This window comes from Lagopus muta, chromosome 13 (assembly GCF_023343835.1).
Source record: "Lagopus muta isolate bLagMut1 chromosome 13, bLagMut1 primary, whole genome shotgun sequence".
NCBI classification, from domain to species: Eukaryota; Metazoa; Chordata; class Aves; order Galliformes; family Phasianidae; genus Lagopus; species Lagopus muta.
In genome coordinates this window covers 1,964,231-1,987,471 of record NC_064445.1, presented here as the reverse complement: position 1 = coordinate 1,987,471, position 23,241 = coordinate 1,964,231, and the positions used below count along the sequence as shown (strand labels likewise).

Sequence of the window (23,241 nt, the reverse complement as noted above, 5' to 3'; positions counted from 1 at the left end):
TGTTGTCACGCAGCCCCCGGAGCGGCCTCCTCGCTAGGTGTCCTCCGATCTCCGCTCTGGTGCGCCCAGGGAACAAAAGACCTTCAGAGACCGCGGTCAGATAATGGCACTTTGTTTGGGCGCGGGGTCCTCCCCCTGCCCTGGGGGGCTGCAGGGCACGGCTTCTCTGAGTGGGACAAAACACACCACAGAACTTCATGGCTTTGTTTTTCTTATGCCAAGCCACAGTCCGGAGCTGGGCTGCTTTCCATATTCCCGGGGCTGTGGGGCACTACAGATCTGACCCTTGCTTGCTGCCAAACCCCAGCACTCCCTTGCTCGTCCCTTCTATTTGGGGACCATTCTTGCAGCTCTGCTGCGCAGGTGTTGCTGTTCCCCAGCCCCATCCCTGAGGGTTGAGGATCACTAAATTATTTACTATGAGAATGGTGAGGTGCTGGAACAGCTGCTCAGAGAGGCTGTGGATCCCTGTCACTGGTGGAGTTAAAGGCCAGGATGAATGGGGCCTGGGGCAGCCTCGTCTACTGTCAAATACAGAGGTTGGTGGCCCTGCCTGTGGCAGGAGGTTGGAGATTCATGATCCTTGAGGTCCATTCTAACCCAGGCTGTTCTGTGATTCTGTGAATAAAAGCACAGAGCAGGGCCTTTACCCCCTAGCACCCATGGGTGCGCAGCAGCAGGAGGCAAGCTGCATGCATCTGCAGCTGCTGGGCTGTAAGTGCTGTGCTGGCAGGCGCTCAGAGAGCTGCCAGTGCTGATTATTCTGATTTTACTTTCCAGGAGTCACATTACCCCAACGTAACTCCATTAGCTTCCATTTACACCGGCAATTAACTCCGCCGCCGCTGCTGGTCCTGTGCCCACTGCTGCTTCCCACAGCAGCTGGGACATGTCCTGAGTGTGCAGCATCACACAGGAGAAGGGAAATTGGCTCCATCTGAAATCCGTGGGCTTTGCCAGAGGGTGGCTGCTACCCATGCTGCACCCCCAGCCTGGGCATGGAAACTCGCCGGGACCACGGACTGGAGGGGCTTCCAGCTCCAGTGTGGCTGCTGGGAGCTCTGGTAGGGGCTGGGTGCTGCTGCTGCTGGCCCCCAAAAGGTGCCCAGATGTGCTTGTAGGGCTGTGGGGCAGCAGTGCTCCCCTAAGAGTCTCCCACCACGGTGCCTGAGTGAGGACTCCCTCTGCTTGGCTGCAGCCAGAGCATGCCATTACTGCAGGTTGTCTTATGTTGGTTTTTCACAGTTCACTTTCTAAAATTCTTCCTTTTTCCTTTCTTTTTGGGAAGTGCCTGTTCCTACAATCAAGGTGCTTTGGGGCTGCCCCCCCACTGTTCTCCCCTTTGAAGCCCCCAGGTACCCAGACCTGCTGCTGAGTAAAGGAGAGCAGCGAGGGCAGGAACACAGGAGCGCCGCAGGGTTTTGTTTCTCCCATCAAAAGAACAAACCAAGCACTGAGCTGCAGGTCTCCGCTTTGCTTTCTCCCCTCTCTCTCACAAAAACCTCGCTGGGGCTCGACAGTGTGATGGGGCTGCGAGGTACAGGGCACCCAACAGAGCCGATCTGTGAAACTTGGCTGGGAGCACAGAGGGAGATTGATGTTTGCTTACGAGACTGGCCGTCAGCTGTGAGCTCTGCCTGCCTCCACGCCAGCTGGGGATGGGAGCGCTGGCCCAGGGTGGCACCGCAGGGTTGGCGTAAGCACCCAGGACAGCTGGCAGCTCTCTGAGGCTGGCGCCTGCCCAGCAAGCCAAGGGAAGGATGGGACATTCAGTGTGTGTAGGTGTCCAAGCTCCACCATGGGGCTGGAGCCCCACCCAGCTCCACGTCTGTCCTTCCTTGGGTCCTGTCCCCAAGGCAAAACCCTGTCAGATAAATGGAGACAACGAGGTCTGGGCATAATCTCGGGGCTCCCATTACCGCAAGGCTGGTGCACCCACATCCTTCCTGCAGCTGGGAGCTGCTCCAAGACACGGGGTTCTGGGCAGAGAGAAACCCCCAACACGCCGCTGAAAATCCCAGACAGACTTTATTTGTGTAGGAAGATCAATGCTTTTTAAAATCCCACCTTTGCTGGAGGTTTGGTCGGCCACCGTGTGCTTGCAGGTGCCAGCACCTCTCTGTTTGGGTCTGTGGGTGGGCAGTGGAGACCTGTGTGTCCAAATGGGCTTCCCCAAAAAAACTAATCTCTCAAGGCTGTTCCTGGGACAGTACAGTGGCAGTGGCAATGGGATGGAACCATCTTCACCCATCCTGGTGGAGCCCTGGTGTCTCCTCTGGATGCTTTTTCTCTTGGGGATCATGGGGATGCTTGCCTCATCTGTGAAATGAGTGCGTGTGGCTCAGCAGGAGCTGAGAAAGTGGGTGCTGGGGGCTCCTGGTTACTGAAGAGAAGGAGAGGGCAATTCCTGCTTGAGGAGCAGGGAGGGAAGCTGGGGCTGAGGGTGGGATATCTGCCCGGACTGCGCTGCCCTTTGTCTGTGTCCCTTGCCATGGTGCCTGGCACTTTGCTGTGCCATGGTGTTCCCAAGGCTGCTGAGAAAAGGGGCAAATCCCATCTCCATCCTGCCCACAGAACTTGTGGGGCTGCAGCAAAGTACCCCGTCAAAGATATGTGCCCCACCTGGGGCTTGCTGTGAGTGGGGGAAAGGAGAGCATCAACACGTTTCTCTCTGTAGGACCTACGTCAGCATCACCTACTGCTTTTATTTCCTGCTAAGCATGGAGGATATCCAGGTCTGGAGGTCTGGAAGCCTTGCTGAGTTTTTAAATCGAGGGTTCGGATGCTCTCCTCTCTGGTGGAAGAGCAGATGGCGTGAGCCCACCCAGGGACAGCCTGGGGCCGAGGGAGAAGTCAGGGGATGGGGTCAGCAAGGCTGGGGCTGCCCACCATCTCCCACCACAGAGCTGTGGGCTGTGCAGGGGGAGAGGAGCACAGCCCCTTGCCCAGCTCACTGCTGTCTGTGGCTCGGTGACACAGCAGTCTGACACCCGCTCACAGCCTCCAGGCACATGGCAGCATCCAGCCAAGAGGTCCTTGGGCCTTTTGGGGGCCTCAGGGCACCGGGTGGATGTCCTCTGAGCGCAGCACTTTGTAGACAACCCAATAGAAGATATTGAAGACCAGGAAGGTGAAGGGGAAGACGGCTCGGGAGATGGTGTCGATGCGCTTGGCACGGTCGACGTAACGCCTGCGCAGGGTCTCCCCTTCCCGCAGCAGTGCACTGGCTGGGGGGGGGCTGTAGATTCCAGGACCCTCCCCAGCCCCATCCTTTGCCTGCAGGCAGTGGCCCAGCCCGTAGCCTCGGAAGTAGAAGCGGCTCTCACGGATGAGCTCTTCCTCCTAGAGAGGGAAAGTGCTGTCAGCCAGGCACCCTGCAGGGCACAGGGCTGTGCTGCATGCGCTGTGTGCGTGCCAGCCGTGGCTGTCTGCTTGGGTGGGTGCCAGTGCAAGGTTTGGTGCTTTTCCTGCACATCTGAGGCGTGCAGGCAGAAGCCCGGAGGAGCACAGTCTGAGGTACGAGGGTGTCCAGTGAGCACCTGCCTGCCAACACATCGTGCTCTAAACTGCCCCCAGTGAATCTGTGGGCAGCCCCAGAATCCTCAGCATCCACTTGGGTGCCTGGTGTGGGGCAAGTGGGCCCATGGAGGTGAGGGGTGCATGGGAGGATGCAGATCGGATGGGGGTGCGCGGCATACAGAGGTGTATGGCACACAAGAGTGCAGAGCACATAGGGGTACATATGGGGCACAGAAGGGCGCTGCGAGCATTGGGGTGCTGGGGGTGCAGGCACTGCTGCAGCAGCTGCTTGCTGAAGGGTGGAGGTGTGCTGGCAAACAGACAGTTTGCTGGGGCAGAACCGTGCAGGGATGCAGGAGCCTCGCTGCCATCAGGGACCCCCAGTCCTCTCAAATGCCAGGGCTGCTTGCTGGGTGACAAAGGATGGATGCAAGCAACGGAAGCCCTGTCCTCACCCTCCTCGCTGCCTCCCCACAAGCCGGCAGTGCCTGTGCTCCTCCCCACCAACAGCTGTGCTTCATTAGTGAGCTGTTTCATTAGGGAGTCACATTGGCCCAGCTCATTTACACTCTGTGTGTGTCCATGGTGTCCCCACTTGGAGCTGAGGACATCCCCTTCATTCCATGCCCACAAGCAGTGTGGGTTTCGGGTCTCCATGCCTTCTCCAAGCAGCGCTGCCCACTGAGGTGCACGGGCAAAGAGCTGCATCCTGCCCTGCATGGGCACCCAGCAGCCGGGGGCTCTCATGCAGAGAGCTGGGGATCTTTATTTAACTCAGCACTCTGCCGGCTAAGCAAGATTTCCCAGCGGGGAGAAGCAGCAGAGGCTGAAATTGCTGAAATGCGCTCTCGTGTGCCGCTGAGCTGCTCTGCCCTGCTGCAGAGTGCTCACTGAGGGCACAGCAGGATGGGGGCTCAGAGAGAGCTGCAGCAGCCCCAGAAATGCACAGTTGGGATGTCCTCATCCCCCAGCATCTCCGCCCAAACTGGGCAGCCTGCCCTGTGCCACCACTCCCTGTCGTGTCTCCTCCTCACGTCTCCAGCTGCCAAGTGCCCATGCATGCTGAGCCACTGCAGGGAGAGGAGATCACTGCGCTGGCTGATCTGGGTAGGCAGAGCCCCCACCCTGCTCCAGGTGCTGTCAGGGAGCTGAGGAGCTCATCACCCCAGCACGGTTCACTCCACTGCAAAGGGGGCGGCCTTTGGCCCCATTCTACAGCAGGGGAAACCAAGGCACAGAGCAGGGTGTCTCCAAGGAGCCGGTGAATTATACCTCTGGTCCCCACGGCCACGTGCCCCGTGCACATCCCTGCCCTGCTCCTTCCTGCACCCTCACTTGTGGGAAGGGCTCCTGGGTGCTCCTTTTGGGGAAAAGGGGGGTGCAGGGGTGCACTGCCGGAGGGGTGTGCTTTACCCTGGAGCTGGAGAGCTGCGAGAGCGTCGCGTAGGTGTGCTCGCCGCTGTGCAGGCTGCTCGACTGCCCCAGGGACTCCAGGCTGGCCGTCCCGCTGCTCAGGCCCTTTTGGCACCAAACAGAAACAGGACAGCGCGTGACCGACGGCTCTGCCCCTGCTGTGGGCAGAGAGCAGCCGTGGGGGGAGAGCAGCCCCTCCGGCAGCACAGCCTCTGAGCCAGGGGGCACTGGGAGCCTGGGGGACACATCCACAGGGCTTTCACATGGAGGTCTGCATCTAACAGTGTCACCATATGGCAGGGCAGGCACCAGCTGCTTTCCCTGAGCATCACATGGGAAAGGAAAAGAAACCCTTGTTTCTTCTCCTGCCTTTTTAGAGCGGAGCGTCTCCCAGGGCGGGAGGAGAATGGCACCCATCTGGGGCCGTGCACCACACCTACTCCCTGTCCAGAGCACAGTGCCTCCCTGCAGCCAGTGCCAGGCTGTCCCCCCACATTGGGACGGGCAATGTCAGCCTGCTCCAGGGGACAGGAGTTGGACTCAGTGATCCTTATGGGTCCCATCCAATTCAGGCTATTCTATGATTCTGTGACCGCGTGGCTCAGCTCTGGGCATCCCACAGGGCAGGGAGATGCTCTGGGCTCCCTGTGCTGCCCAGCAGGCAGAAGAACTGCAATGCCCACAGCTCCCCAAGGTGCCATAGGAGACAGCCCTGCAGCCCCGGGGCTCCCCCTATCATCTTAGGGACACGTGGTGACAGCAGCAGCCGCAGGCACTCACCATCCTCTGCCTGCGCTGCCGCCGCCGCAGGCGCATGAACTCCTTGTGCTGCCGAGAGACGAAGTTGACAGCGGCGTATTCCAGCAGAGCAGCAAAGACAAAGAGCAGACAGACGGCCATCCAGATGTCAATGGCCTTCACGTAGGAGACCTGCGAGGGGAGAGGGATCAGAGCTGTGGGGCTGCGCCCCTCCCCACAGTCACAGCTCTCAGAGGTTCGCCCCAGAGCTGCGCAGTTCAAAGCTCCAGGAAGCCAAGTTCTCCCGAGGAGAATCCCTGGTGCCAGATGGCTTCGAGTTGTGGTTCCACTGGAAACAAAAAAAAACAGGATAAGACCCTGTAATTGTGCCATCTCTGTTGTTGGTCCGTGGATATTGGGAAATACTGGATGTCAGGAAATGTGTGGACTCTGAAAGAACGGTGATCTAGGCTGCCCGGGGAGGTGGTGGGGTCACCATCCCTGGAGGCATTCAAAACTGTGGAGATGCAGCACTGAGGGACATGGTCAGTGGGCACGGTGGGGGGGGCTTGGGGATCCTAGAGGTCTTTTCTAGCCCCCCAGGGCCAGCATTGTGCCCACAGCACTGACCTTGGGCAGAGAGGCACGGGAGCCGGCGCTCTGAGTAGTCATGGTGAGCACAGTGGTGATGCCCAAGCCCACCCGCGCTGGTGCTGCATCCATGTTGATCCAGAAGGACACCCAGGAGAGGATGACGATGAGCAGGCTGGGGATGTACATCTGGATCAGGTAATAGCCCATCTGCCTCTCCAAGTGGAACTTCACCTCAATGCAGGTGAACTTGCCTGCAAGAAAAATCCAGCCTTTTGTGGGTGAGGGGGGTCTGTGCCACGCCGGGGGGCAGTCAGGGGTTTCTGGGGGTCTCACCTGTGTTGTAGTACTTGGTGCAGTAACCCAGGTCCTTCTCGTCCCTGAGGATGAACTGCGGCAGCGTCAGGCCCTCTGCCACCTGCACAGCCTCCTGCTCCTCCAGCCACTCAAAGATGAGGTCGTTCATGGTGTAGCCAACTGGAAAGGTGACAGATGGAGCCACGGGTCAGTGGGGATATGAGCCCATTCATCCCCACCCCAAATGACCTCCCCTTTCCTGCTCAGCTCCCCCAGAAACACAGAGATGCTAGCTTTTGGGATGGGACGGCATGTGATGGGATGCCACGGGATGAAGCAAGGCTCGAACGTCCCCAGGCACTCACAACTCTCCAGCTGCATCGTGCACGTCTGGATGTCCATGGGGAAGTTCTTGAGATCCATGGGGCAGGAAAGGATCAGCGTCAGCCTGCAGGAGGCAGACAAAAGAGAGACTGGCTGAAAGATGCCCAACGGGACCAAGAGACAAGCCCTGCGCCAAAGGAGAAAGGCTCAGCACCTGATGCTGTAGAGCACGTTGCCGTTCTTGAAGATGCGCAGCAGTTTGTTGTCGGTGGTGACCTCGTGGAAGTTGGCCCCTTTCTCATTGGCAAAGAACAAATCTGGCTTCCAGATGGAGTCGAGCATGGAGGGGTCGAGGTCGAGCGAGTCATCGGGGTACTCGCGGTAAGCCAGCCGGGGGTCGTTCCACTGCTGCCGCAGGAAGACGTTCACACGGTAATCCTGGGCAGAGGGCACTCGTCAGTGGGAGCCCCACAGGGCCGGGGGGAGGAGGAGGTTGATGGTCTGAAGGCTTTGCAGCAGCACAAATAGGCTTTATAGGGCTTCCCCAGTGCAGATCCTCGTGCATTTGAGGATGTTGGGGGCAGCAGCCTGTCACAGCGCTCCGGCTCCAGGGGGATCTGTGGGAGCCCTGAGCACCAACACGGCACTGGCACTGACACTGACACACACACACACACACACACACACACACACACACCCCAGGCAGCATCCCCTGCAGAGGAGCCTACTGCCAAACCCTCACCATGGTCGTCTCGGTGACGGAGCCGAAGCTGTTGATGAAGATGTTGCACGTCACGTTGACGGGTGGACCTGGAAAACAAGCAGGCAGTGTGCAGCTCTCACTGCTGACCAGCACCATGTTGGTGTGGGCACAGACCCTGCACCCTGTGTGTGCTGAGCAGCCCTGTGCCCACTATGGTCACCCCATGGTGCATGTAGGGGAACCCCCCGCCCCCCCCCAAACTGCCGTGGGAAAGCAGGCACAGACAGCACGGGTACAACTGAGGAGAGAGGAATGTGGGTCAGGGTCCTTTCCCTACATCCGTCCCCTGGGTTTGGGCAGCCCTGTGTGTGGGGCACTGCCAGCCCCAGTAGCTTCACACCCTCCCCTTACCTTTGAAGTTGGGTCGGATCCGGGCATCGTACCCTGACGTTCGTCCCATGAGCTTGTCCAGGAAATCAGAGGGTGACATGGGCTGGGATGCACTGCGGGAGTGGGATTTGATCTCCTCCCTCCCTGAGACCAGCCTGCAGACAGAGGGGGGGGGCTCAGCTGGCTGCCAGCACCATAAAGCTCCAGGCACAGCCCTGCAGCCCAGGGGAGGATGTGCACCAGCCCCAGCACACCTCATACCCAAGGCTGGGAAGTGCTTGGGGTCAGGTGTCCCACAGCGAGGACAGAACACAGTGGTGATGGCCCCAAGCTGTGGACACTGGGCTGTCCCTTTGGGTAAATCACCAGCCCCTGCCTGGACCTGTGGGGGCTTTGTGGATACAGCACCTCCCGAGCGCTGGCTGCCCCTGGGCAGTGAGGAGGTGACCAGGAGCACAAAGGGGATGGTGGCACCGCGGAGTGACACGGCCAGAGAGGATCAGCACAGCCACGGCGAGGAGCTGACATGAGCTCTCCCACGCAGCACTCCTGGTGATGATGGAGACTTATTTAAACTGACCTTGGAGGGAATATTTTCGTGAACGCATCTCCGCCTGCCAGTTCCTCTCCTTCTGTCAGTTTATAATGATCATTTCAAGGAACAATGCGAGAGACATTCGCTCACCACATTGCCAGGCATGCGGCTGTGATGGAGAGGAACGAGCTGGAGATCTCTGGACACAAAGGGAGCTTTGAGCATGCTGCTGGTGCGTCCTGCTCTCGTTTGAAGCTGCAGACCCCATTGCCACAAGCAAGGGAGGGTGCTGGGGATGGAGCTGGGGCTCTCCTGGAGCTGTGGGCAGGCTGAACACTGTGCTCCTACCTCTGCTCAGAGGAGTGGGAGTCCTCCCTGGAAGAATCTCAGCTTCTCTGAGTAGCAGAGCTGGGGGCAAAGGCTCTGCTGCAAGCTGAGCTGCATGTCCCTGGGCACAGCTCATGGGGCACAGCCTCCCCCGAGGGCCCTGGTGCTCAGCACAGCACCCCATGCATTCAGGGAACAGTAGGGCTGGAAAACACTCCTATCTGCCTGAGAGCACCATCCCAGTGGAAGCGATTTCCGCTGGTGAAATGATGACATTTGGATGCAATTTTCCCCCTCCTCACCACAAAGGCTGCATCCCTCCCACGCTGCCTCAGATACATCAGGACAGGGAGCCCCAGGGGCACTGCAGCCCCCCCACCTGTCCCCTGCATCCTACCTTGTCCCTGTGGCATCTGGGGATGGTAGAGAGGGACAAAGGGACTCGGGGGCTTCAGGTCCTCCACCTAAAATGTTCCATGGGACCTGGGACTGTCCTGAGCACCCCTCCCCCCCACCAAAAATAATAATAATAATAATAACAATAATAATAATCCCTGATCTGGAAGAAGGTCTGGGCACCTTAGGGGCGTTGCTGTGATGGAGAAAGAGCTGCGTGGGCCATCGCCTGGTGGTCCCTAAGCCTCCTCAGTGAGGGCTGTGCCCCGGGTTGGGGGCTGCAGGGGGCGGGCGGCACCGTGCAGGCAAAGTACCTGGGGTGCGGGGTCCCGGAGAAGGTCCCGCTGCCGGGGATGGGGGTAAGGATGAATATGGGGGGGGGGGGGGGTCCACAAGAAGGGTCCGGGTTGCTCGGGGACGTCTGGATCGCGGGTGGGGGTCCGGTCGCAGGACTGGCAGAGGACGTTTTGGTCCCGTTTGGGAGAATCCAAGTCCCGGCGGGGAAACCCGGCTCCCAGAGCGAGGGGGGAGGGGTTGAAGGGGGTCCCGGAGGAGGGAGAGCACCGCGCTTTGCGCTCACCTGAGCGGGCCACGCCGGGGCGGGAGGCAGCCGAGGAGGAGGAGGAGGAAGGCTCGGGCGCCGGTCCGGAGCGCGCCCATCCCTCCGCAGCCAGCAGCCCCGCCGCCCCGGGCGCACGGGCATGACCCGGCCGGTGGCGGCGGTTCCCCCGCACCCGCTCCCGCCGCACCGGGACCGCCGCCGCCCCCCGGCCGGCCCCTCTCCTCATAGTCCGGGCGAGCGGGAGCCCGCCGACAGGCTGCGGGCACTGGGAGCCGGGCGGAGCTTCAGGCCGGTGCGGCGGGGAGGAGGCGGGCACGGTGCGGGGAGACGCCCGCCCCCGGCACCCACCGACCTGGGGGGCTCCGCCGTGCGCGGCGCCGGGCGGCCGTCGGGGCGCTTCCCTCCTCCGCTGGGACTCTGCGTGGCGGGGTGCGGGGCTCGGGGGTTTATGGGGTTGCACAGGGAAAGGGAGGTGCACGGAGCGGGGGGGGGACACGCAGACCGGACCGGATGCGTTCAGTTTCACGACCAGGGCTGATGGATGAGATGGAAAGGGGATGTGCGGAGGGTGGGGGTGCGCTGGAGGGTCCACCTGCAGCAGCACGGAGCGCGGGATCCTTCCTTCTTGGCTGTGGGGTCTGGGGCAGTTCTGCAGGTGCAGGGACCCCGGGGAAGGGCACAGCATGGCTGCGAGCTTGCTTTTCTCAGCTGCACATCATATGCAAACTCCTGAAATTGCCCTCATTAGGGGCAGGTGAGCTCCTTAGCACAGCCTTCTGCCCCCCATTAGGGGAAAAACAAATGGGGGCAGCCAGGAGCCACGAGGATGGGAGTGCAGCTGTGGGCTGACATCAACACCTGGGGTGGCTGAGCAGCACGCACTGCCTGTGGGGGCCTTCTGTGATGAATGTGTGAGGAAGGAGACAGCATTAATAAAGAGAGAAGTGCAGAATAAGTGATTCCTGGTGGATTCATCGCTCGGGTTTTCGTTCACCTTACCGCACCTGGCTCGTGTCGTTTATTTGTACTAACCGCATTTTAGTCATGGCTGGGAGCAGCCATGGCTGCAGGGTCCCCCACACGGTGCTGTATGGCAAGAAGGGGGCTGCGTGCCCCCCCCCCCCCCCCCCCCCCCCCCCCCCGTGTCCCCCTCACCCCACAGAGGGACCGTGCATTTCAGCAGCGCTCTGCTGGACCCCGCGCTGCCTTCTCCTGCCCGCCCCGCCGGCTTTGATGGAGCAGGGAAACGTGACAGCCAGCAGAGCGGTGCCCAGGAGGGTCCTCCGTGTCAGCCGGGGGGGGGGGGCACGGTGCTGCGGGGCGGTGTGCGGGAGGAGCAGCCCTGCTGGCGCGGAGCTGGCAGAAGTCTCCTCCGATTACTGTTGCCATTAACGTTGATGGGGCCGTGAGGTTGTGATTGGGATCTGGAGCCCGGGGCACACGGCGAGCGCTGAGCGGCAGCTCCATCGCAGCGGTGAGCTGAGCTGACACCGGCGGGAGGAGGGGGGCAGCTCTGTGCTCAGCCCACGGGGAAAGTGGGGCATTGAGGGAGGTTTTCCTGCGAGAAGCAGAGCTGCTGGGTGCCACCACCCCCGGGGGCACACGTCCATCCTCAGCATCCCCAGCGTCCCTGTCCTGTTCCCATCAACCTGGCAGTGCCAGGCCCTGCCAACAGCGGCGGAGGTTGGGGCTGCTCAGCCAACATGATTTCTTCTCCATTCCCTTCTCCATCTCCAAGACACATCAAACCGTTCCCCTGGGGATCTCCTGCCTGGGTCCAGAGCCCTGGGGAGGGCTGTGCCAACCCACCCACCTGTCCTGAGCCCTCTCTGCTGCTCAGCCCCCACAGTGCCACAGCAGTGGATCTAATCCTGCCTGATCCATGCTGTCATTCTTTCCCAGCCAGCACAACTCCAAGAGGCTAAGGCCTCAAAAACATTCTTTTTTATCCCTTTTTTTCTTTCCCTGCAAAAAGGCTGATGGATCCATCTCGGGATGAACAATTGCTGGAGGATCAGTTTGGTGGCACGGAGGGGAGATGAGGGAGGGCAGCAGGCAGCTCCCTGAGCCTCTGGTGCAGCATCGCGGCTGGATTGGTGCTGCAGGAGCACATGGAGCCTGGGGATGTGCAGCCCAAGCCCTGCTGCCAGCACTGGGCTTCTCCCTTCTGCTGTCAGGGTGGCAATGTCTTGCAGAGGGACAGATGCCCCTAGGCTGGACGCAGGCATTGCTCTCACTGTGCAAACATTTGGAGGCAGCTAATGGGGCGTGAGATTAATGTCACAGAAGATATGCTCCTGAGTGTGGCTGAGCGTGGCCCCATCCCCGTGTGTCCCTGTGTGTCCCCACGGGCTGCGGCTGCATCCCTCAGAGCTTCTCCTCCGGGGCTGCTGAGTGTGGGGCTGCAGAGCTGCTCAGAAATACCTGAATTTGGCCATTTTCACTCATTTTCTAAGGGGAAAACGGTAACGCAACACGAGCTCTGCCTTTGGGAATTTTGTTTTCCAACCTGAACGCACTTGAACCAACTTTAACTTTGAAACAGCCAGAAAGGACATTTTCAGCGGGCTCCTGGAGCCAAATCCTTTCATCTTTATGGGGAACGTGATGCACTCCAGGCCCCCTCAGCTGCGGGGTGCACGGTGGGCTCGGGAGGAAGGGCTCAGCAGTGCTGTTAGGACACAGCGCCAGGCAGGGTGGCCCCGGAGGAGACTGCAAGGTGAAGCGGGCCGGCGGTCCGAACTCCAACCAATGTCACTCTCCAGTTCCGTGGCGCTTTTCCAAGCTAAAAATACCCCTTGTGCCGGCACGGCGCGGGGCGTGCGCTGCATGCGCTGCTGCAGAGGGACCCGCCAAGGGCACGGGGCTGTGCGTCCCACCACCCAGCTGCATGGCACCGGGGGGAACACGGCTGGGGTCTCCTTCTGCCTCTCATCTGCCAGACCTCAGATTGCAGGGCCGCGGCTCCATCCGCCTCCGCTGTGCTCCTTCATCCTGCGCCGCGCCGTGCTGGGGTCTGCATCCGCAATGGGATTTTCCAGGTTGTGCCATAGGGGTTCGGTCCCCAATGGCAGGGAGGGAGCTGCGGGCGGAGGGATGACCCCGTAACCTTGGCAAAGCAGGCACGCTGAAAGGGGAGATTTAATTTAGATAAGTGTCCAACAACACGCTCGGGGCCGGGAGCAAAGCCTGGCGCTGGTGCCAAACCCCTCAGCGGGGTGACCCACCAGGGTGACCCAGCCCTGCCTCATGTTCCTGTCTCTTCTCCTTGTCTGTGGGTCACCCTTTTGCTGCCTTGTCCCCAGAACTGCTCAGCACCAGGGCTGGGTCCCTCCTGCTGCTGGAGAGGATGCTGAGGGGAGGATGCTTAGAGCAGGTCAGGCTGCTCTCACCAGGAACGTTCCCATCTCTGCTCCCAGCAGTGATGCTGCCTGCTGAGGCCTTGCTGCTCCCATCACCCACGGCATTCCCAGATGCTTTGGGGAAGATCTGCTGGATTTTGACACCACGAAGCTCCAGCCCACACCTCCCCCTTCCCTGCAGCCTGTGAAAGAGTTGCTGCGCAGCACAGAGGGTGTTGTACCCACAAAGGCATCACAGGAGATGGGGATGGGGTCCCCGAGGTCCCCTCCCCACTTTGGGATTCCCATCCCCCTGCATCCCATGCACGGTTGCCATGCCGACAAGCATCCCATGCTGTTGGATGCTGTCGGAGCTCCGTCGGCTTTTCTCGCCTCCACATCTCCGTGCCCCCAGCCCCAGTGGTCTCTGAGGACGGAGCAGAAGGAGCTCAGCGGGAGCAGCGTTAACTGCAGGCTGCCCGGCTCGCCCTAATTGTGAAGGAGTTTTGTGATTTGCTCAAGACCCCCCCGGAGGGCCGAGCTTGGAAAACGAAGCGTTACACATCTGTGGCATCAGGCGGTGAGTGAAGGAATGAGAAATCAGCCTCCCTCCCTCTTAGCTCTCCTCCCCCCCCCTCGCCTGGCACGGCCACTGCCGGGGAGATGAAGGATTTGTTTAATTAGACTGCAAATCCTCCTGCTGCAGCACAGATGCAAAAGGCAGTGGCTGCATCCCGGGGCTTCACGGTGGTGGGGCTGCCATCATCGTCTCACAGAGCCAACGGTGTCATGGCGTGGGCTGAGGGGACGGGGTGGTGGCTGCAGGGGATGGGGCTTCCCTGCCCTAAGGGCTTCCCTGCCCTATGCTCTGCTATGGGGTCCTGGGGTTCCCACTGCACATCCTAGCAATGCCATCTCTTCTCTGTCCCCTGTCCCGTCCCTGTGCTGGCCTTGGCCGTGGTCCCTGCACAGCTGCTGGCACAGAGGGGTTGCACCACGGCACCACCTCAGCACATTAATAACTGGAGCAGCAAACGCATCCCTGTCCCAGAGCCACCCCAGCAAGGAGACCGCATGGCATCAGGCTGCTGTAGCCACGTGGAGGGGAGTGGAGGGCGAGGGAGGGGGTGGGACTGCTGCTCTCTGCCCCAAAACCAAAGGGATTGGTATGGAGGGTAGGTGGGGAATGCAGAACCAGCATGGGGGAGAAGTGTGGGGCAGGGACAGCCAGGGGGCCCACGGAGCCAAGTGGCTTCACTCTGTGCAGGCACTGCCAGGCACCGTTTGTCTTTGCATCCCCAGGTTTTCTGCAAGGTAAATGAGCACAGCTCCAAAAGATGACCCCACGGAGGGCAGACCAGAGGAATGAGCCACCAGGGGAGAGAGGCAGCCGCTGCCCTCCCCAGCAAAGGAGAAAGTCAGGAGATGCGAAAGGCAAAGCTGCTGGGAAGGAGCATCACCACTCCACTGAGCCTCCATGGGGCTGGGGAGCACCGCCTGCCCTTCAGCTCTCCTCCCCATCCCCCAAAGGCCTCCAACAGCTTTGCTTTGCTTTTCCTTGTTTTTATCTCTATTAGCACGTTTCGCAGCCTCCCACCCTCCCCTATGGGAAAGGGGGTTCACCCCACCGATGGGTGGATGGGGGAAAGCAGAATGAGAGCATCAGGCTGGCCCAGGGAAGTGGCTGTTTAAAAATAGCTGCAAGGTTCTCTGGTGTGACAATAGGCACCTCCCAACGGATATGTATAATGGATAAAGGCACTGCACGAGCTGTCACTGCTCCTCCTGGGGACACCAGCAGTGCGACCACAGCCCGAGCAAGCAGCAGCACCCAGGGCTGATCACAAAGGTGTCCTCATGGGAAAGGAGCCAGCGGGGACACGCAGCCAAGAGGAGATGCTCCGTGCCTGCAGCACGAGGGGGTCCCAAAGGCTTCAGCCAAAATGCAAAAGGAAGGGATGAAATCAGGCTGTCATCTATGAGAGGTGTTTCCTTTTTGCTGTGCGTGCAGCTCTGGAGCAGCCCTGCAGCACGGGCAGCCCCAGGGGTGGGGGAACGCAGGAGAGAGATGCTAACGAGCAGTAACCAATTACTCAGATTTTTGAAGGCATTTGGTGCAGAAATCGCAGCCCCGCTTCGTTGCTCACATTATCCTGGACGGCATAAAGCTGATGCTTCCCCCCGGGGTGTTGAAATAAAATGCAAGATCTTGAATTTCTGCAGAAAGAGAAAGAAGGGCTCATCATTTTTTCGCCTAACATCATTTTTCCCTCTGGTGCCTGGCTCCATCCAGGCAATGCAGTCCCTTATCAGTGAGCATCAGCAGCCCTGCAGATCTGGTTTCTGCAGAGCGCTGGGGGCACTGTGTGATGCCCTGGGGACCCCCAGCCCAGCAGTGTTCCCAGCCCCAGGGACAGCCAGGCCCTGCCACAGCACAGCCTGGCACAAAGCGGGGCATTGAGGGACACAGCGGGGCTTTGTCTGCCCGCTGAGAAGGGCCCTGTTGCCCTCTGCAGGCATCCCCACCCCTGTGCTGACCCCCCCACCATAGGGGGGACCTATGGGAGGTGGGCATCCAAGGAGCTGACCCCCCTCTGCGTCCCCATCCCTGGATGTGCCCCCATCCCTTGAGGACCCCATGGAGGACTCCCCCTGCAGACTGTGCCCATTGGAGCTCTGGCTCCTGTCCCACGTAGAGCCCGAAAGGATGGGGACGGTGAGAGAAGGACTGCCATAAAAACAGGGAGAGCAGAATTCCCATCAGAACACCCACTCCGGAGCACCCGAGGCTGAACACAGAGGTCTGGCACTTAGGGGACAAGGAGGTGACAGAGGGGCAGCACTGCATCCCATCGATCCCACGTTGCCACAACACACACCTACAGGCACACACACCCCAGGCAGGACTGGGGGTCCCCAGCCCACTGCAGAGTGGTTGTCCTGTGACCCCCAGCCCCTTTATCCCTTCTACAAAAGCGTTCCCCCCCCCTCCCCCTCTCCCCACACCAACCCCTGAAGTTCTATTTTGCCCACGCACAGAGCAGCTGGCAGCCAAGGGGTGCATCTGGGGAGGGGGGGGCTAGGGCGGGGAGGGACGGGGGCTTGTCCCTTTAAGGGGGGTGGCTGTCACTCAGAGAGCCCTTTTCTTTGCTGGCGAGTGGGACAGGCACCCAGAGGGGACAATACAGGGCGAGGGACAGCCAGGGGAGGCGAGGGCTGCAGACAGAGCCAAGCGCACGGGGAGCTGAGTGAGTCGGGTGCCATGGGTGAGTATGGGGACATGGGACAGCTGTCACAGCTGTGGGGGGACAGTCCTGGAGCAGAGAGCCCAAAACTTTTCCCTGGCACTGGCAGGCTATGCAGGTGAAGTTCCCATGGGTGGCAGGAGAGGAAGCAGGGATAGCGTTTTCCTTTCCCATGCGGCTTCCTGTCCTGATTCCGCCTCCTGGGATGGACTCCATCTGTCCAGGAGGGTGGAGGGGAACGAGCTCAACCCAGGGCTGCAGGGAGAGCGGGGTGCTGAGACCTGTCACAGCTTGTGCCACTTGTGTGCCTGCAGCTTCACGCCTCAGTTTCCCCATCCATACAATGATGGCGTCCTGCTGGGGTGCTCTGATGGGGGGCTCATGGCTGCCACCTTCCTCCTGCCCGCAGCTTTGTGCAACAAGGCCCAGGATTGTGCTGCACAAAGGCTCATTTTTCTCTCCCCTCTTCCCCTCCTGCGCTTTCCTATCTCTTTCCCAAAGCTGAAGGGCACGCCAGGCCCTGCTGCATCCCGGTTCCCCCGCTACCCCTGGGATCGGGGCCATCCACCAGCTGTGGGCACCTGCCCCCATGTTCCCAGCTGGGAGAAAAGAAATACTAAAAACCTCAAGTCTGGTTGGTGCCAGCATCATGCTGCAAAGTGTGCAGCCATCCATCCGTGTGGGACCTGTAGGGATCGGGGTGCATTGCTGGGAGGGGGAGGCATAAGGACCCCTCCCCAGCCCCGTCGTGTCCAAGGCAAACAGGCGGGGGGGTCCCTGCGCTCCCCCACAGCGCTGCCTTTGTTCCCTGTTTGCTCTTTGGACAATCCCCCATTGTCCTCTGTGCCACCACGCGCCCTTGCTCTGCACGGGGAGGGGGGAACGTTGCTGGCTGGGACCCCAAGGCTGCCTTGTGCTTACAGGGAGGAGATGGGCGCTGCGGGGTCTGTGGGGGGAGCGTGGGTTTGGGACTGCTTCCAGCACTCTGAGCGCTTAAGGAACTCAGTGCACAACAGCCGGGGAGGGGGGGAGCTGTGCCCGCTCTCTGCACCCCAACCCCAGCCCAGGTTCCATAAGCACAGCACGATGGCAGCCCAAATAGAAAACCCCCAGCACTGTGTGGCAGCGGGGAGCCCATTAGCAGCTTGTTGGTTTGCTCCCACTGGCATCACGCTGCATCGCCCCGCATCTCCATCTCGCTCGGCTGCCGGTTTCCCACCACGCCACATTGCTGCTCTTTTAGCGCCACGACAAATTGTTTCAGCCTTTTTCCCTTTATCACCCTAAAATCCCCTCTTTCCGCCCCGCAGGTCTGTTGGAGTGCTGTGCCCGCTGCCTCATCGGGGCACCCTTTGCCTCGCTGGTTGCCACTGGGCTCTGCTTCTTTGGAGTTGCGCTGTTCTGTGGCTGTGGGCACGAAGCCCTCACTGGCACTGAGCAGCTCATTGAGACCTACTTCTCCAAAAACTACCAGGACTACGAGTATCTCATTGATGTGTAAGTAACAGCGCGGGGCTCCTCGCATCTCCATTGTACACGGTGTGCCGCTGTCACCCAGCCCTGCTGCCACCCGCTGGGATCAACGGAGGCCATGCTCAGCCCTGGGCAGCCTCACACGGGCGCTGTGGCTCCGTGGCAGCTGCTCCTTTCCTTTTCACCCTGTTCTTATCTGACCCACGCCAGGTGCCGTGGGGTGCACAGGACAGCCGCACCAGGTAGGTATGGGGGCAGGAGGAGGCCCTGCTTGGCAAGGCGCTGCCCCTTTCATCAGCTCCACTTGGAGAAGCAGCTTTGTCCCCCCAGGAGGTGACACCCCATTCCAGCTCCCCAGGGCTGTGTTGGGCTCGGGGAGGGTAAGTGGGGCTGTGTGCCACAGCACCGCCTGAGCATCCCCACCGCTCCTCTCCCCATAGCATCCACACCTTTCAGTACGTCATCTATGGCACAGCTTCCTTCTTCTTCCTCTACGGAGCCCTGCTGCTGGCCGAAGGCTTCTACACCACCGGCGCCGTCCGGCAAATCTTCGGGGACTACCGGACCACCATCTGCGGCAAGGGCCTCAGCGCAACGGTAACTGGGGGCCCGAAAGGGAGGGGAGCGCGAGGCCCCCAGCGAGCTCACTCTTTGCAGCGGGTGTGTCAGTGTTTGGGAAAGTGGCTAGGACATCCTGACAAGGTGATCTTAACCGGGGTTCGGCACCCCATCGCGCGCCTGCAGCGGGTTTGGCGTTGGCTGAAGGGCAGGAAACGGCGGCCGCCCGGGGGTTGGGGCGTACCGAGGGGAAGCGCAGCCCAGCAGCCCTCCCCGAGGCCAAGCGTGTCCCCAAAGCTGCCAGTATGGCCGTGGCATTTGCCAGCAAACAAATTGCTCTGTGCTTAAGAGAGCCATGAGCATCTCTGCAAGGGCAGTGTGCGCTGTCCCTGTTGCCGTCCTGAGTGGTGCCCAAGGACTGGTGCCCAAGTTCTGGGAATGGCCTCGGGGAGCAGAGGGGAACGGCTGCGGTTCCCTTTGGGTTCGGTTGGGGTGGCACTGTGGAGGGAGGGCAGCAGAGTGGGTTGCTCAGCTCAGGGGTTTTGCGGCTGCTCTCCCGCAGAGGTCAAACCCCTCTGGCTGAGGAAATCACCCGGTATGGGAAGCGGCACCACTGTGCCACAGCCAGTCGGTCCCACATATGTGTGGTTGGCCCCAGTGCCACCCAGCTGGGGCTGGTGGTCCGTCGGGTGTGTGGGACTGTGTTGGGCACAGCGGGCGGTGCATCCCAGCCCTTCACCTGCCCCGTGCCCAGCCCGCCTGGGGACCCTCGCGCTCCCCTGTCCCCATTCCCAGCCATGCTGTAACCCTCTTTGTGCCCTCGCCTTGTGCTGCCCCTTGCAGTTTGTGGGCATTACCTACGTCCTGACCATCATCTGGCTCCTGGTCTTCGCCTGCTCCGCCGTGCCCGTCTACATCTACTTTAACACTTGGACCACCTGCCAGTCCATCGCCAACCCCACCAAGACCACTGCCAGCATCGGCACGCTGTGCGCGGATGCCAGGATGTACGGTGAGCACTGCATTTCCATGGGGGGTTACAGCAGCCAGGAGGGGTCTGGGCTGGAGAGGGGATGGAGAGAGTCTGGGGGGACATGGCTGGGCCAGAAGCACCAGCACGACACAGGCAGTGCAGGATAGACCTGTCCTCCCTCTTTACCTTCCTCCTGGTGATGGTCCCCAGCCCAGCATAGAAAGTACATCCCACAACCCAGCATCGCCGTGGGGCTGAGCAATGGGGTGGTTGGCTCACCCTGATCTGTGTCCCCAGGTGTCCTGCCCTGGAATGCATTTCCTGGGAAAGTGTGTGGCTCTAACCTGCTCTCTATCTGCAAGACCAGCGAGGTGAGCCCCTTGCAGTGCTCTCTGAAGCCCCCATGGGGCTGAGCAGAAACCTTTGGGAGCTCAACCCCCATCTTCCCTTGCAGTTCCAAATGACTTTCCACCTCTTCATCGCGGCCTTTGTGGGGGCTGCCGCCACGCTGGTCTCACTGGTGAGTCGCTGCTCCCGCTGCCCGGCCGTCCTCCTCCACCTGGCAAGGAGATGGGGGCAGAGGACAATGGAGGTGGTGGGCAGAGAAGTGACAGAGCCCGAGCTTGTCTCATTTTCTGACAATAAGGAGGTGGTGGGGGAGGCGGCCACTGGAGGGGATCTGGAGGGGCTTTAGGAGACCGCCGGGGGCCAGTCCCACATTGGCACTGCAGTGTCCTGCCTTGGCCACGGGGCTTTCTGCTGGCCAGGTGCTGGGATGAAGGGTGCTGGAGCACCGTTGTCCTCCTCCTCCTCCTCCCCTGGCTCATTCTCTTCCTGCCCGCAGCTCACCTTCATGATCGCCGCCACTTACAACTTCGCCGTCCTCAAGCTGATGGGCCGGGGCACCAAGTTCTAGCCGGCGAGGTGGAGCCCAGCCAGACACGCACCCTCCTTTCCTCTAACCCCGAGGCTTTAACACTGCAGCCACCCGACACCAGGTCTCCTGCCTTAACGCTGCCTTCGCCGCTGACTCCCCTCCTCTTCCTCCCTCGCATCCATCGTGCTGAGCGTGACCAGGAAGAGCTTCCCACCAATGGACGCCTCTTCATGCACTTTTCTCTCTGTGCTCATCCATAACCGGTTCACTCTAGGGCCAAAACCAGCAAGAGAAGAGGAGGGACTCACTCCGGTGTCCCAACGTTGCCTATAGGGATGAGCAAAAGCCTTCGTGCTCCTGGGAGGCAGAAATCCATGTGTAGGTTGCTCCAGGAGTAGCGTGAAGGAGGCTCCCTAGAGAGAAAAGGAAGTTGGCCGGGTCCCGGTCCCATTGCTGGAGCCTCTCCTGGAGCTGACTGCCGGCACCTCTCCTGGAGGGAGGATGAGAAGGATTTTTTTTTTCCCCTAGTAAAGAAAGGTGAATTTACCCCAAAGCGCCTGCTGCAGACAAGGCAAAGGGAGTTTAGGGCAAGGATCTTCCCATTGCGGAGAAGAGAGCGCTGACCCCGATGCTGATTAAGCCCGTGTCCCTAACCCAGCTGCCCCTATTAAAGCCTGGAGGAGTTTGGTGTCTGTGTGCAAAGGGCACCCTTGGCTTCAGGCTCCAGCATCGCAGTGCCGGGTGACGGGACCGCCTGTGCTGTGCTACAGAGCAGAGCTGGAGCAGCACCTTTGTAGCACAGGATAACCCACAGACAGCCCATCTGCTCCAAACTCAGCCGTTCCTTCACGATGGTGCTCTTCTCTCGGGGTGACATTTGCTTCTGTAACGTTTGCTATGCCTGCAGCCTCCGTTTTCGTTCCACGTTCGCCCTCCCTACCAACGGGTGCCCCGCTCTTCTCCCCCCTCCCCGCCTCGTGCTAACGCTTTGTGTTTATTTATTGGAGAAACTACTTTTAATGGCAGACCATCGCTCCATCCTGCACGGATATTTTGTTTTATTGTCGTTTTGTTTTTTAATTTAATGTCTGTATTACGATGATTCTTTCGGCTGGGGGCAGGGATGACGGGTCGGTCTGCTGAGCAGAGCGTTCCGAGGATCCTTGCTGCTCAGCACTGAGCTCAGCCACGCTACCAACGCACACGGGCTGGGGAGGGGGAGATGGGGAGAAACCAGGCAAGATCTGGGGGGTCCATTTCACATCACCGCCATCGCTCTTGGCAGGGTTTGCTGGTGGGTTTTTGGTATCGATTTAACAACAAATAACCGGGTCCTCCTTCCCACCCTTGCCCCCAGACCCCAAACACACACACACACACACACACACGCACACAGAGAGTTAATCGACTGAAAGTGTTTCCTTCACCTCTGATCTAGAAGTTCAACTCGTTAACAAGCAATAAAAAGGAGCAGGTTTTTAGAAGACTTATCTTACAAGATGTATTTTATAAAGATTAAAGGAAATACATTAAAATTAAGAACATTCAGAATGAGATCTTTGTCTGCTTGTTGCTTTGTCGTGCTGCTCCCCCTCTTCCCCATGCCCCAACAAGGGAAGGGCAGCATTGCCCAGCCCAGCCGCCTCCCTTGGACTCCATCCCTCCTCATCCCCACCCAGCAGGAGGGCTCACGGACCCAGCCTTTGTTTGCAGCTGGACAGTCCCTATTTCTCCTCCAGATCCCAGAGTGAAGCAGGATGACCCCATTTGGGCACGTGGGCAGATTTGGCTGGGCCAGAGTCCCACAACCTTGTGCTCTGAAGGCAGTTGGTGGGATGCTTGCTGCCAACCCATGGGCTGAAGGCACAGGGTTGGTGGCACAGGGAGGTGACTCTGTGGGGTCTTTCATTCCCCACTCATCCATAACCAGCCCAAACCTCCCTCCCCTTCTCGCCCCCAGCCCCCTCCGGGCAGCACTGATGCTTCCCCATAACTCAGCTGGGGGTTGCTCAGCTGCTCCCCCAGCTCAGCAGTGGGGCTGCTTGTTGCATCAATGGGGCCCTTTGTTCCCCACATTCCCAGATGCCACCAACCTCCTCCCCCCACGCTGAAAGGGCCCCTGTGTGTGGGTGCCATCGGCCATCAGGCAAGAGCGAGATGGGAACAAAACAGCATCTCTGTCCATTGAAAGTGAGCAGTGCCCCCCCCCGGGGGGGAGTGAGGGTTGGTGACAGTGCGTGAAAGAGGCCAAGGCATGGATCTGAGGGCTGAAGGACATGCGTGGCCTCTTCTGTGCGCTGCTGCCCCAGTACATGGTGACAGGGGATCTGCTCTCACTTCCCTGGACACCCTGAGTTCCCTGGGATGGCTGAGAACAGCCAGGGAACAAACCTTGCCCAGTAGCAAATCTCACTTCTGCAAACAAGAGCTGGCTGCAAACAATTTCCCCTTGTTTCAGCATGCAGCTGAAACGAGGCTGCAGTTTGCTCCCACCAAGGCTGCAGCAGAGCAAGAAGCCCTGGAGCAGATTCCAAGGCTGCTCCTCGCTGCTCACCTCCTCTGCAGGCGTGAAGCAAATCCCAGCCCTCAGCATCCTGCACCCACCGAACACAGAGCCAGCAGCTCCATGCCGTGAGAGAGCAAAGATGAACCAGGTCCTCCCCCGTGCGAGGACAGGAGAAGGAAAGGGAGCACAGCACCCAGGGATGCTCGTGTCGGGACGACCCGGGGGGTCCCCAGCCCCTCTCGGGGTCACCTCCGAGAGCAGAGCCCCGGAGCCCCGTTCTGAGGATGCCGGCTCCCATCCGCAGCCCTCCGGCTCCTCCTGGTGGCCTCGCACCGCTTTTCGGTTCGAGTGCGACGGGCTGATCCGGTGAGCAGCTAGCTGGAGGTGCTGCGGCCCATCTGCCTTCCCAGAAGGTCTCACCTGCAGCCTCTCGGGCGCCCAGCTGCTTTCAGTCTGGTTTTGCACACCATCTG

General features: G+C 60.2%; 2 protein-coding genes across 4 annotated transcripts; one reads left to right on the top strand and one right to left on the bottom strand.

Moving 5' to 3' along the window:
- Window positions 1-1,991: 1,991 nt before the first annotated feature.
- Window positions 1,992-10,041, bottom strand: LOC125699856 (glycine receptor subunit alpha-4). Of its 2 annotated transcripts, XM_048959841.1 has the most exons (10): window positions 9,814-10,041; window positions 7,997-8,130; window positions 7,625-7,692; window positions 7,097-7,320; window positions 6,924-7,006; window positions 6,598-6,738; window positions 6,301-6,515; window positions 5,713-5,862; window positions 4,933-5,037; window positions 1,992-3,342 (listed from the first exon to the last, which is right to left on the bottom strand). In XM_048959841.1, the coding sequence occupies exons 1-10, from the start codon at window positions 9,891-9,893 to the stop codon at window positions 3,055-3,057; spliced, it is 1,488 nt and encodes a 495-aa protein (XP_048815798.1). In that variant the 5' UTR covers window positions 9,894-10,041; the 3' UTR covers window positions 1,992-3,054. The 2 variants fall into 2 exon arrangements, with proteins under 2 accessions (XP_048815798.1, XP_048815799.1); XM_048959842.1 differs by lacking the exon at window positions 4,933-5,037 and having other exon boundaries at window positions 1,994-3,342; window positions 9,814-10,039.
- Window positions 10,042-16,275: 6,234 nt separating this feature from the next.
- On the top strand, window positions 16,276-21,816 carry PLP1 (proteolipid protein 1). Of its 2 annotated transcripts, none has more exons than XM_048959659.1 (7): window positions 16,276-16,402; window positions 17,692-17,878; window positions 18,295-18,451; window positions 19,256-19,424; window positions 19,683-19,756; window positions 19,840-19,905; window positions 20,230-21,816. In XM_048959659.1, the coding sequence occupies exons 1-7, from the start codon at window positions 16,399-16,401 to the stop codon at window positions 20,299-20,301; spliced, it is 729 nt and encodes a 242-aa protein (XP_048815616.1). In that variant the 5' UTR covers window positions 16,276-16,398; the 3' UTR covers window positions 20,302-21,816. The 2 variants fall into 2 exon arrangements, with proteins under 2 accessions (XP_048815616.1, XP_048815615.1); XM_048959658.1 differs by having other exon boundaries at window positions 18,295-18,556.
- Window positions 21,817-23,241: the final 1,425 nt, after the last annotated feature.

Coding starts and splice junctions, on each gene's coding strand:
- LOC125699856 (XM_048959841.1), bottom strand. CDS start 9,893: ATGGGCGCGCTCCGGACCGGCGCCCGAGCCTTCCTCCTCCTCCTCCTC. Junction 7,007..7,096: donor AACGTGCTCTACAGCATCAG/GTGCTGAGCCTT, acceptor TGCCTCCTGCAG/GCTGACGCTGATCCTTTCCT. Junction 5,038..5,712: donor GGCAGCGCAGGCAGAGGATG/GTGAGTGCCTGC, acceptor TGGTGCCAAAAG/GGCCTGAGCAGCGGGACGGC.
- PLP1 (XM_048959658.1), top strand. Junction 18,557..19,255: donor GGCTAGGACATCCTGACAAG/GTGATCTTAACC, acceptor TGCCCCTTGCAG/TTTGTGGGCATTACCTACGT. Junction 19,906..20,229: donor CCGCCACGCTGGTCTCACTG/GTGAGTCGCTGC, acceptor TCCTGCCCGCAG/CTCACCTTCATGATCGCCGC.